Source organism: Grammomys surdaster, unplaced genomic scaffold (genome assembly GCF_004785775.1).
Source record: "Grammomys surdaster isolate TR1022 unplaced genomic scaffold, NIH_TR_1.0 1071, whole genome shotgun sequence".
Classification (NCBI taxonomy): domain Eukaryota; kingdom Metazoa; phylum Chordata; class Mammalia; order Rodentia; family Muridae; genus Grammomys; species Grammomys surdaster.
The window spans coordinates 86,096-99,689 of record NW_021605490.1 but is presented as its reverse complement, the minus strand read 5'-3'; the positions used below and the strand labels follow the sequence as shown (position 1 = coordinate 99,689).

The following is a 13,594-nucleotide window of genomic DNA, read 5'->3' as shown; positions in this document are numbered from 1 at the left end:
CTTTGCGCTTCCTGTTTCTTGCAGGAAAGGAAAGGTTGCCATTGTCGAGATCCTAGGGACAAAACAACCCAAAAAGCCTTCCCCTCCCTCCCAGTTAAGTAAATTTAAACAGTTTTCTTTTTGAAAATGGAATCTTCGGACCTTAAATTAACTCAAGCCATAGTTTGAAGATTAATGTGTCATCTAGTTGGATCTCTAAAAATGACTCCATATGCTGCTGGTTTAAGGCATTGTTTATCCTGAGGTTGTTAGCTTTGGTTTTGTGACTAACTACTCAGTGTTTGACATTCTGAAACATCCTTTCTGTTTTTCAATAAATTATGTTCTTCAGACTAGTAAGGTAATTACATGACTGTAATCCTCCATTTCCAAGATTGATATAAGGTGTTGTTGGGTTCGGTGCCAGCCTTGTCCCTGACATGGTGAAACCTTGCAACAAACAAAACAACACAAAAACAAAAAAACTTTTTTACCCCTCCTTTACACTTAGTTTGCTATTTTTTTATGTGTAAGCTTTTGTAAATAGTAAGGACTGAACTGTGTAATTAACTATTTCTCTTTTTACTGTATTTCATTTCATTAGTCTTTTTAAAAAAATCTTTGATGTCTAAAGGGCAAAATCAAAAATTACTGTCTTCCTCCTCTACTTCTAGAGTTCCCTTAAGTATCTTTCTGACAGTGTTACTCTAGTGTTCATAAACTGTTTTACTTTGTCTTTCTTTTTTTCTTTTTTCTTGGCTATTTTATTTATTTACATTTCAAATGTTATCCCCTGCCTGGTTTTCCCTCCGCAAACCTCCTATCCCATCCCCTCTCCCCCTGCTTCTTTCAAGGTATTTATTTTTCCACAGGTTTTTCTCTCCCCACTCCCACACTCCGGATTTTAAAAGATAGCTTTGCTAGAGTAATATTGCTTGGAATTTGCCTGCTTTTTAAGGATTAAAGTGGTGAGGGAGAGATGGCTTAGCTGTTAAGAGAACTGCCTGCTCTTCCAGAGGTCCTGAGTTCAATTCCCAGCTCACAACCCTCTGTAATGGGATCTGATGCCCTCTTTTGCTGTGCATAAAAACGGAGTACTCACATGCTTTATAAATAAATAAATAAATAAATAAATAAATAAATAAATAAATAAATATTTAATGTAAACCATTCCTTCATGTCTTCCTGCCTTTTCAAGCTCCTGCCAAGAGATCTGATGTTTTATTTTGATTGACTTGCTTCTAAAAGTGGATTTACATTTTTCTCTTACAGCTTTTAATATTGTGTCTTTGTATCTGCACAGAATGTTATTTATGTTTCCATAGTCTTACATTTTACTTCTAGTCTATCTTAGATAAGTTGTTTTTTGGTTGTGTGTATTTTGGATTCTAAATCTCTTGTGTACTTAGTTGTCCATTTATTTTCATAGGTTTAGTGTAGAGCTCTGAAGGGATGGTTTGGTCTCCCCGGTAGAGCACTGGGTTTGAGATAGCCAGAGACCCAACAAGTGACCATTGCCTGGGTAGGAAAGGCATGTATCTCCCCACACCCTCAGATTCCAGACTCCTACATGCGGCCTACATCCCCATTAACCTGCACTTTGCAGACATGTTTGGTTCAGAGTAGCTCCTCCCAGAGAGGTTTGCATCATCATCCACCTACAGGTAGAGGGCGTGTCATATTCATGAGTTACCTAAGGCTGGGGTGGCAGCTAATTAAGTTATTCCTCCCCAGTCCCTCCTCTTTCTCTCTCCCTATTTAAGCTAGCTCTCCCCTGGCTGAACGTGGGGGGGGGCCGGGGGAGGGGAGGCGGCACACATCCAAATCCAACTATCACGAAATGAACAATAAACCTCTTGGAACTCCAGACCTCCTCGAGTTATTGGGACCCACCACCAGTGGAGGGATTCCGCCCTGGACCCTTGTCCTGTTTGTGGGACCCGCCGGTCTAGAAAGCCTTGGGGACTCCACCACCTCCCCCCTCCATGGATCACAGCCACCACTTGCATTTTTTCCCACAGTTTAGGAACTTTTCTGATACAGTTTCACTGGCTAGGTTTTCTATGCCTTTAGTTTTTATATCATTTCTCTCTACCCCAAGGGTTTTTGAATATTTCTGAGTTTTTTAAAGTTGTAGTCCTGCTTATTAGTTTGTTTTGTTTATGGATGATTAAATGTAGTTCCCTTGAGCTTTTCTTCCAATCCTAACCTTTCTTTGGCTTGATCTATAATATCAATAAAGCTTTGCTATTTTATTGTTTGTTTTCAAAATCTCAGTATTATTGCTAAGTTGCATATTTACATTCTGAATGGATTTCCTTATTTGTTTCTATCTTTGAAGTCATCAGTCATTTTTCAAGTAAACTTTTGAAAAATTTTTGCCTAAAATTTCAAGTTTCAGTATCTTGAATTCGGTATTTAAGGAGCAATGGCATGCATGCTTTATGTTTTCATGTTTCTGTATTGTGACTTTTGCATCACATGGAATGTATATCTCACCCCAGTACTGTTACTGGGAGATTGTCTTAGGGAGTAGTGTTCAATCAAAGGACTGAGGATAAAGGAAACCACTGTAAAAGCTATAATGTCACTCTTAATCATGTATATAAATAAGCATAAAACTGATAAAAGCCAACTTCTACAGAGCCAATGACTATAGGACAGAAAATAGCAAAAACAATGTGTAGCAAGCTATGAAGTTAAAAAGCAATTTCAGTAAAAGTAGAAACAGTAAATGAATAAAATAATGAAGGGATCAAGAAAGAGGATATTAAGAAACAGCAAGGCTAAATAAAAGAATAGAAGGAAATGAAGATGTGGAAAAGAAAAAGGAAGAAATAATTTTAAAATAATGATTGCATAATTAAGAAAACTGTGGGCAAAATTAGGTAAATGTAAAAAGAATACAACTTGGAAGTTTAAAAAAATAAACAAAAACAACTAAAAGTACATTAGAATGGGATGAGAACATCAGAGAGGCAAAAAATATGAAACTAGAAAAATATCAAAGTACTGAGGCAGTTTCTTTGCAGGTCTTCTAACAGAGTCTGCCACAGGATGGTAGTCTGTGGATGAAGTGTAATTGGATTGTCCTATTCTTATATTTGAGGATTGTGAGATTCGATCTTCAAGGACCAGATGTCCAACAGGGCTGTCTTTGTTTAGTAGTTTCCAGTTTTTGTGTATTAGGAGCCTCTACTATCTGTATATTACTTTGCTGTCTGCGTAAGTCTGCATAATGGGCAGATTTTTACCTTTCTTCAGAAATTTACCAATTCAGAAACCCTGGGGTGGCTAATATCTTTGCCAAAGTGTGTCTCTTATGTGCATTTTAGAATAAAAGAAGAGATTTTTGTTGAATGATCAATCTTTGCATTCATATCCCACCCTACAGGAACATTGTGTGACAGGGAGGGGACTGTAGAAATCTAGTGTTATTGTGGGTTTGACACTTAGAGTTATTATTCTCACAAGTCATAAATTATATGTTAGAGAGATGGCTCTAGATCTCAAACTGATTGCTGATCCAAGTGTCGTGTTATCGTTGTCCTCAGTAAATCCTTAGGTTAAGCGATATGGTGCTTGCAACACATGGTATATTCTGCCACTGCATCATTCAATGCATGAGTAGCTGTCAATTAAATTGAAAGTTTCCATGTCTAATTTTCACTTTCTTTAGCTGTCACCCACATAGAGTCACTAAAGTGTGTCCCTAGCCATGATTTTGTGATTACTCCTCTTTTTTCACCCTGTTATCAGAGTAACAAATATCAAGCCCTTCTGAAGATGGCATCTATCCAAAATACTTCAGTACATGAAGAAGGCCAAAAAAAAAATTCCAGTTTTGTAACCTTATTGGTTCTTTGTGAGTTTCATATCATGCACTGTAGTCCTGGTCATCTCTCTATCCCCTCATATCTACCCTTCACCCTTGCAACCTCTCCCTCAAGATAACACACACACACCACCACCATTAGCAGCAGCAGCAGCAGCAACAGCAACAACAACAACAACAACAAAAACCCAAAGCATAGAAAAACATCTCATAGTAGTAGCTGTAGTATGTCACAGTGTGTTCCACAGTATTCCCTGTGTCTACTCATCTTGCAAATGTCCATGATTGGTTTGGTTCAAGGTCTCTGGCTTCTATGACACCATCAATCCTCATCCAGACTCTTCCAAGTTATCCTGTTGTTGCCCTGTGTCTAGGTAATCCTACAGTTTTAGAATGGCAGGATCTCATGTGTCCCAACTGTTCCACAGATGGTATAGACTGGGGGTGGGCCATCTCATAGCCCTGAATCTGGGCATGGGTAGTAGCAGAGCTGGTCAGCCCACTGGATCTCCTTTACACACACCATCAGGGTGAGCTCTCCAGCACTGCTCTGGTTAGGTCATCAACAGGATGTAGGGTCAGTTCTGCTCTGATGCCCTTGGGGCCAGGGCTGACTCACCTGAACCCACACCCCCAGAGCTAGCTCCACTGGTGCTGCCAAGTCATGATCCCAGGCCCACTCTCCCAAGTACTGCAGCCTGTGTGGGACTGAGCCAGCTCTCCCGCTCTCATCCCTGGGGCTAGCTCACCCATGCCTTCTAGAGACATCAGGGCCAGCTCCACTATTAAAATGGATTTCTTTATCAATGCTGTTTTTGTTTCTGTTTTTGTTTATCATTGCTTTTGTCTTTCAAGACTGAGGTTTCTCTGTGTAGCCCTGGCTGTCTTGGATCTTGCTCTGTACACCAGACTAGCCTTGAACTCAGAGTCTAGTCTCCCTCTGCCTCCTGAGTACTGGGATTAAAAGTGCGCACCACCCCTGCCAGGCTCTTTTCCAATGTTAACGTATCGTGCAAGTGGGATCACTGCCACTTCAAATTGCTCAACTTGATTTAAGGTGTGTGAGAACTGTGGGCCCGTCCTTTGGATAGCAGTTCTACCAGTCTCTTCACCAGGATTATGTACCTTACTTTTTCAATGAGGCTGTTCCTTCATCTTTCTCACCATGGAGCTGTTGCTAGAATCTTGGGCACATGTTCCTTTTGGCTGCATAACCTTCTGTTTCTGTGCTTCTGTCATGTCCTATAACTAATTCTGTTAATTTTTATACTATCCCAATCTCTCTGTGTGTACAGGGTCTATCATTTCTTGCCCTGACTTTCCTCATTCACAACATGCCACCATAGATCCATTCTTACTTGCCATCTTCCTCTAGAATTTTATATTTTCTCATGACTAGATTGAAATTATTTATCTATGAAAAGACCCATGCTTTACTCCTTTACCGTTCATCTTATTGGCCTGCAGGGGATTCCCACCAGAATGCTTTGGGAGTAGCTAAGTATATGATAACTAAGAGTAGACAGATGAAATCCACAGATGCTAATGAGCAATGCTTCCAGTCTAGGAGAGAAGCACACTCACTATATTGCAGGTAGAACCATACTGTGTCACATTCTGGAAGAAAGTATACCAGAAAAAGGGTGTGGAATATTCTTGATAGTATCGAGAGAAGAGAATGACCTTCATTTAATGGGAGAATGATTGTCCTGTGCAATACTGTAGACTACAATCTGCTTCTCTGGAATAGGCAGTCAGCGTGCTGCCCGCAACAAGATAAGAAGGAGAAGATAAAGACGATACTTTGACTAGGGAATTTTCTCATGAGAACATAATAGGGAGGGCACCTAACTGTAAGGCTGAAACCTGCCTTATTTTCCAAAGATGTCAAAGATGCGCATAATTTGAGCTTTAATTTTAGGAATCAGATCACATTATTAGACAAGATCTTGGATTAGTGATGATGTTTACCTTAAGTACTTGTGTCAGTAGCAGTGGTGATGCTGCTCCACTGTAATGCTACCTTTAATAGCAAATATGGTGGAGGAAACAGTTTAAGATTGAAAAAAAAACCCTACTTCTCAGAATTTGACTCTCTCTTGGGAATTAGCCTGCTACAAATGTTCCTAATCATGATCTTCTGGTTTCTATGGGCATATTAAAATTATCTGTTGGAAGTTTTCTTTAAGAAAGAGGAACCATCTATATTTTATTAATTTATTTCATCAGTATGGTTTTATGAATAAATAATATACTATATGTTAGAATCAGTTTACAAGATTGTTTTGTTCCTTGAATTATTCTAGAACCTCCTTTTAGTTAATTCACCTCTTTCTCTCTCTCCTTTTTCTTTCTTTCTTTTTTTCTTTCTTTCTTTCTTCCTTCCTTCCTTTCTTCCTTTCTTTCTTTTTCTCTTTCTTTCTTTCTTTTTTTCTATCTTTCTTCCTCTCTTTATCTCTCTCTTGTTTTCAAGACAGGGTTTCTGTGCAGCCCTGGCTATCCTGGAACCTACTCTGTAGACAAGGCTGGCCTTGAACTTAGACATCTACCTGCCTCTGCCTCCTGAGTGCTGGGATTAAAGATGTGTGCTATAACAGCCTGGCCATTGATTTCTCAATATGGAGATGTCCTGCTTTGTATACTCATTTTCTAACACTATAGAAATTTCAAATTCATCTTTTGAATTTTTCCACCATGGCCCTGAATTAAAGTTACTCGCCCAAGGATTTCTAAGTTCTTTTCTTAGAAAATGACGTTTAGATATTCTTTATTAATGGGCTTTTACTGTTAGTAGGTTCTCTCCAAGAACAGATGTAAGATATATTTTGTATGCATGTGTCCATGCTTATAAACACACACACACACACACACACACACAGAGTGAGAGAGAGAGAGAAAGAGAGAGAGAGAGAGAGAGAGAGAGAGAGAGAGAGAGAGAGAGAGAAACAGAGAGACAGAAACAGAGAGACAGAGAGACAGAGTGCCCACAGGGTGGTTCCTCCACTGATGCTTCTGATTCTGGTTCATTCTGACTTTACCTCTAAACTTTTTCCTTCACCTGCCTTTTATTGCCAATGATATAGTTACTCATTTCTCATTTCTTTATTCCTAGTTGGTGTACTTATGAATTAGTTTCACTATACTTGATAGGAATATTTATTAACTTTTATCTGTGTGCTGTTCTTTCTGTTTTTACCTTGTTTAATAAACTTAAAGCTTTCTCAAAACAAATATTTTGTTATTCCACCAGTGTGGTTACAATATTTATGTGAAGATTTACAATATCAATATAAAATGCGGTTAGTTTAATTTACTGGTTTGGAGGCATCTTCCTTTTCATATGATGGGTAATTTCATATGATGGGTATTCTTGGCTCTTGTATCCATAATGTATTGATTTCAGAACATCCATAATGAGTTTTCATCTATACTCTGTGAACACTCAAGTTTCTTATATAATGTGTTATATTTTCATAAAAGGTACATATATTCTCCCTTATACTTAAAATTATTTCTAGGTTACTTATACCTAATGCAGTGTAAATTCATGTGATTTTCCCCTATATTATGGAAAGAATAATGGCACAATGAAATCCTGTACATGTTCAGAACTGGCACAGTTTTTCTGACTATTTTATAGTAGTAATGATTTGAATCTGTACATACAGGACAGATATTTCCCATTAAAAAACGCAATTATTGAGAGCATCCAAGCTTTACTGAAGTGCAATTTTGTGTGTCCCGTTTTCTTCTATTCTACCCTGCCTTTATTTCCCACTCTTATCCTGTGAGCTTCTGCCCTAATCCATTCGGCTGATTTTGCACAAGGAGAAAATATATTTTATATTGATTTCATATATGAAAATAGCATGACAAATGTTTTTCTTTGTCCTTTGTATGATTTTAAAAGTTTTATTCTGTTCATTCTTTGACATTTTATTCATACATATGGTGCACTCTGCATACTTTCACACTCCATTTTATCTGAATGCCTCCAGCACCTTTCAACCCTCTTCACACAAATCCTTTTCTATCATTCATGTCTTTTGTGTGAATTATCAGTGTGTATTATTCTTCCATTTCCATACCAAATTTTTAATCATTTGTCTCCAAATCTTAGTAAGATATATAGTTTATTATCCAAATGTTTCAGATTTGTGCTACCAATATATCATCCCATTTGGTCAATTACCTTCTGATGTACATATGTTACATATTTTGAAATACTTTTATTTTACTATGATCAGACTGATTATCAGTCACTTCCATTGCTTCTAAAATTTGAGTTATATTTAGAAATCTTGCTCCTTATGGTACTATTAAAGAAGAATTTTATGAGTGCCTCAGCGACCCTCGCTTCGGGGCTCTGCCCTCTCCGTGGCCCTCGGCTCTCTTTCCAGCGCTGCCTCAACTGTTTTGCCCATTGGCAGCCAAACAGCCACGTGAGCCATTCCGCAGCTGCCCCCGAGTAGCTGCCAGCCGCGTGGCTTCTGCTATACCTTCGAGGTTTTTCCACCCGAACTCCAGCTACCATCATGTCTGCCACAACTTCTGAGGCTCCAAATTCAGCTGTCTCCAGGGAGGCCAGCACTCAGTCTTCATCAGCGACCACCAGTCAAGGATGTGTTTTGTCAGAAGGCAAAATCATGCCAAACACCGTTTTTCTTGGTGGAATTGATGTTAGGATGGATGAAACCTAAATCAGGAGTTTCTTTGCCAGATATGGCTCAGTAAAAGAAGTGAAGATAATCACTGATCGAACTGGTGTGTCGAAGGGCTATGAATTTGTCTCATTTTACAATGACGTGGATGTGCAGAAGATAGTAGAATCACAGATAAATTTCCATGGTAAAAAGCTGAAACTGGGCCCTGCAATCATGAAATAAAATTTATGTACTTATCATGTGCAGCCACGTCCTTTGATTCTTAATCCTCCTCATCCTCCACCACAGTTCCAGAGTGTTTGGAGTAGTCCAAATGCTGAGACATACATGCAGCCTCCAACCATGATGAATCCTATCACTCAGTATGTTCAGGCATATCTTCCTTATTCAAGTTCACCAGTTCAGGTTATCACTGGATATCAGCTGCCTGTTTATAATTATCAGGTTTATACAACTGTTAACTACCACTACAGTGAAGTTGATCCAGGAGCTGACATTTTGCTCAATGAATGCTCAGTTCATGATGCTGCTCCTGCCTCTGGAAATGGCCCACAAAAGAAATCTGTGGACCGAAGTATACAGACTGAGGTCTCTTGTCTGTTTAAACCTGAGAACAGACTGAGAAACTCTCTTGTTACTCAAGATAACTACTTCAAGGATAAAAGAGTACATCAGTGCTTAAATCTGATCATCTCTGCTAACTTTCTCATCTCAGGAGGTTGTTGGTTTTGATTATTAAAAGAAATTGAAAAATGTTCACTATTATAGGAAATTTGACAAATCACTCAGACTTTCTATAAAAGTTATACTAGATTGCCTAGTTTTATGTTCAATCTGTTCATTAGATGTTTATATAGAAACTGGTTCTGTGTTTATATAGTTGAAAGAAAAAATAATTGCAAGGAAAAAAAATAAAAAATAATTTTCAAATAATTGAAAAATAGTTGAAAGGAATAACTTTTAAGATTTACCTTAAGTACTTTTAATTGAAATTGGCATTTTAAGAGTGCAAAAGCAAGTACTAATTTTCAAGAAAAGGATTTTCTAAACCTATTTTGAAAGGTCAGAATTTTGATAGTTTGACTACAAGCATTTCACTTCTCAACAGGTACCTGAACAGTACAGTATTTACAATATTGTACTTTACATTTATTATTTGTCTAAACATTTGCCACAAAGGCAGAATTTTTAGAACTGCATTTTTAATCAGTGGAACTAAATATATAGTTAGCTTTATTGAAGTCTTCCTTATCTAAACCCAGGAAAACAGATTCTTAACAGTCCAATCAGTGGGTCTTAACATTTATACAGAATATTTTACCCTTTATCTAGAATCCACACATATGCATATATCCTAGTTATTTGGTTGGGATGGTAATTAGGATATCTAAAATTCTGGGTGTAATTTTGTTTAAAGAATCCAAGACAAACTAAACTTCACTAGGTGTATAAGCTATTCTTAGTGAGTTAATACTCTTTTTTTTTTCCTTAAAATACTAAGCTCAACGGCTGTCTTAAAACTGTGCAAAATACTGGTATTAAAGAGTGCTGAAATTTTTTTATGTCACTTAAAAGTTAATCAGAGTATCTGAAAGAAATTGTTTTTATAAAAACATTCAAAATATTAGTTGTTACAGAGTAAATACATTTTTAGTTTTGTTAGTCTATTGTATTTCCCTTTGCAAAGTGAAATATGTCCAAAACAGCCAGAGTAGGCAATTTTGACATTTCTAAACCACAAAATTTGTTTCCTAAATGTATCCCAAGAATGTGCTAAAGTGAATCTGTTTTTAGATTAGATGGACATCAGATCATTGGACATTATGCATTGTGACAGCAGAGAACCTTTGTATCCACAGTCTTTTGCAATCTTACTCTATTCTGTCAGGATTGCTCCTTGGTATAAAGTAGACAAGTAACAGTTATGAGCAGAGCAGTTCAGGGGACCTTAGTCTAACCAACACATTTGAACATCATCTGACCTGCCAGGGACATGAGTTTTAAAATGCCTTGTTGTCTATATTGTATTAGCCCTTTCCTTCAAACATGGAGATTCCACTTACTCTAACTTAATGGAACTCAATGGTTCATATCCCAACTGTCCCTAATGGTCTTTAACTCTTAATTTTATTCTAATCTGAAGTCAAAATTCTTTCATGTCATCAAGTCAGTATACCAGAAAACTAAGAAGTGTCCTGAAATTTGTTCTTTTTACAGTTTGTCTCCTTATTTCAGTGTATTTGTAGTGTATGTTCTTACATGTACCACTCTGTGATTAAATCTCCAACTTCCTATGAATGATACCCTAAATTCTGAGGCACAAATGTAATTGTTGCTATATGACTTTAAAGAAAAGTAAGGGGGGGAAGAAGAATTCTGCATGTTTTCCTTAAAATACTATATGGCTTAATTATTAGTCTTTTATCCTTAATTAATCTTCAGTTACTCTGTATGTGGCGTGTGTCTTAGACTTACTCAAGATTTTTCTAAAGTTCTGATTTTCCCTAGCACCTTACATTGCATATCTATATTTGTTCCAGTGTTTTTTTCATAACACATTTATAATGTACGAATTTCCCTTGGCATAGAATTCTATTCCCAGGCTTTCTAAGCTGTTCCAATGGGCAGTTTGTCTATCTTTGCATCACTATTATGGTGGTGTAATTAGATTTCTATAGTAGGCTCTCTTGTCTGGTATCATAACTCCCTTCTCAGGGGCCTTTCTTTCCACTTATTCTTAACTGGTCATGCATATTCTCTAATATGTCAACTTTATCATTAACTCATAACACGCCATAAAATGTTTACAGGTAGTTTGAAGTTGCATTAAAATAAATACATTAGTTTAGGAAAACTGATACCATATTCATGCTAAATTTGTCAAGGAAAAATCAAATTATAGTATTACTGCTTTGGGACCCTCAAAGGGAAATCTGTGGGCCATTGTTAAACCATACTTTCAGCACAATCAAGAACTTTGAGAAAAACTCTCAGAACATTCACATATGCACCATGGAACATGCTGACCTTGTAAACTGTCATGAGCTGCAAATTCTGGAACAAATTTCACCAGCATTTGTAACAATTTGTGAAACCACCCTTTGGTTCCACAATCTAGCAAATCCCTCCTTTTTAAAAGACGGTTTTGACTTTTGCTGAACATAAATGAATCACAGTTCTTGACCAAGAGGATGGAGGAAGCAATCAGACGCTCTTGTATGTTTAAGCTATAAAATAACCTATCATTTTAAAGCTTGGAATATATTTTCAGGGGTGTTGGATATTCTGGGATCACAGTTCTAAGAAGCTTCAAGTAAATGAAATTCTTTACTCTTGAGTAGGGTGATTTTATCTCAGTCGGCAAGGTATTCTATTGAAGAAGAGTGGCTAGTTTGTACGGGGCTCCTGTGATACAGAATCATAGACTAGGTAAGTGACAAACAGAAATATTGTTAACTGATAGTTTTAATATTTTCTCTTGTAGTTCTTCATTTTATTTGTTTGATAATTGTTTTGGAAGATGTCTAGTTAAATTGTGCTGTTTGCTGTCACTCCAATCTTTTCTTACTTTTCAACTATGTCTGTTTGGGTGTTCTGATTCATTATTTCTTTTATTATTCTAGATCCTTAATTTCCATCCTTTGTTTATTTGTCCACATTTTCCAAAGATGCCTAGCAATGATGTTCTGGTCCTTATTCTTACTCTTTGCTAGAAGCTTTGTGTTTCAAAGACTTCAGTGTTCTGATTCATTATTTCTTTTATTATTCCTGGTCCTTAATTTCCATCATTTGTTTATTTGTCCACATTTTCCAAAGGTACCTAGCAATGATTTTCTGGTCCTTATTCTTACTCTTTGCTAGAAGCTTTGTGTTTCAAAGACTTCAGTTTTGAATCATCATGTTCCTTATTCCGTGCATATATTTATTTATTAACAAATTTACATTGTGATACTACCTCAAAGATAGTATTCATAACTTGGGTTTATTTTGGATGTAATCTTTCTGCTAATTGTATTAGATCAACTTGAAGCCTCATACCATCACTTTTTATGTTTATCTTTTGAAATTTCGATCTATCTTGACCTGCCAGAAAGTATGGTTATGATGATGTGCTGGGGTTTCATTCCATTTCTTTTAATTATAGTTATTTCTTTATGGTCTAGTATTTTTGCTTCCATAAAAATGAATATATTACTTTTGTATATGTTTACATTTCTACTTCTTGTTGTTTTATATTCTTTGCAGAGGAAATATTTAGCAGGTAAGTAGCTACATAATATTGCCTTCTAACCTACTTATAATTTCAAATGTCATTTTAACATATGTTGATTATAATTTATATACTCATCAGTATCTATCCTGTGACAATAGCAGAGATCTCTAGAAGTCATGGTCTGATTCATATATTTACACTGTAGTATTCTACATTGTTAGCACTGGGTCAAAACTGAACATTTTTGTCATCTTGATATAGGTTTGTGAAGATGAACTACAAGGACCCAGCCACACTGTTAGATCTTGCTATGCAAAGTCTACTCAAGAATGAGCCTATAATAATCCAATCACTCGAGGAGATCCCAAGAGAACTTTTCATTCCATTGTTCACTGCTGCCTTCTTGGGTGGGTGTAAGAAGACAGTGACAGCAATAGTGAAGGTTTGGCCTTTTTTCTGTCTCCACATCGGAAAATTAAGATCACATAAAACACACAGTGCACTCATGAAAGCCATGATTGATGGTCTTCAGGTTCTTCCTGCCCTAAACTCTGCTTCTCGGTAAGATTCTGTATAATGGTAACATGGTAAGACAGCATCAGGTTAGTCTTCAGGCTGTGACAGCAGAGAAATAAGGCATACCAGAGACAGTTGCTAGTGAAAGCTGACAGTGAATGGGGGGTGTTTGGTCTAACTGTTGAGGTATGGTTTTGTTTTTGAATTTTTTCTTTTCTTAAAAATTGATTTTATATACTATATCCTAACATGGTTCCTTTCCTTCTATTCTTCCTACTCTCTCCCCATTTCCTTTCCCACTTTTCTGTCTCTCCTTAGAAGACGAACAGGATTCTACAGGAAAATAAAATAAAATAAAATAAAATAAAATAAAATAAAATAAAATAA

General features: G+C 36.8%; 1 protein-coding gene and 1 pseudogene across 1 annotated transcript in view; both read left to right on the top strand.

Annotated features, from left to right (window-relative positions):
• Positions 1-8,349: 8,349 nt before the first annotated feature.
• On the top strand, positions 8,350-9,210 carry LOC114634733 (annotated as a pseudogene).
• A 3,749-nt stretch (positions 9,211-12,959) lies between these two features.
• Positions 12,960-13,594, top strand: part of LOC114634735 (melanoma antigen preferentially expressed in tumors-like) — a 4,433-nt gene continuing 3,798 nt past the window's right edge. The window contains exon 1 of the mRNA XM_028783348.1: positions 12,960-13,252. Coding sequence (XP_028639181.1) covers positions 12,963-13,252 — 290 coding nt within the window. The 5' untranslated portion in view covers positions 12,960-12,962. The remainder of the gene's footprint in view (positions 13,253-13,594) is intronic.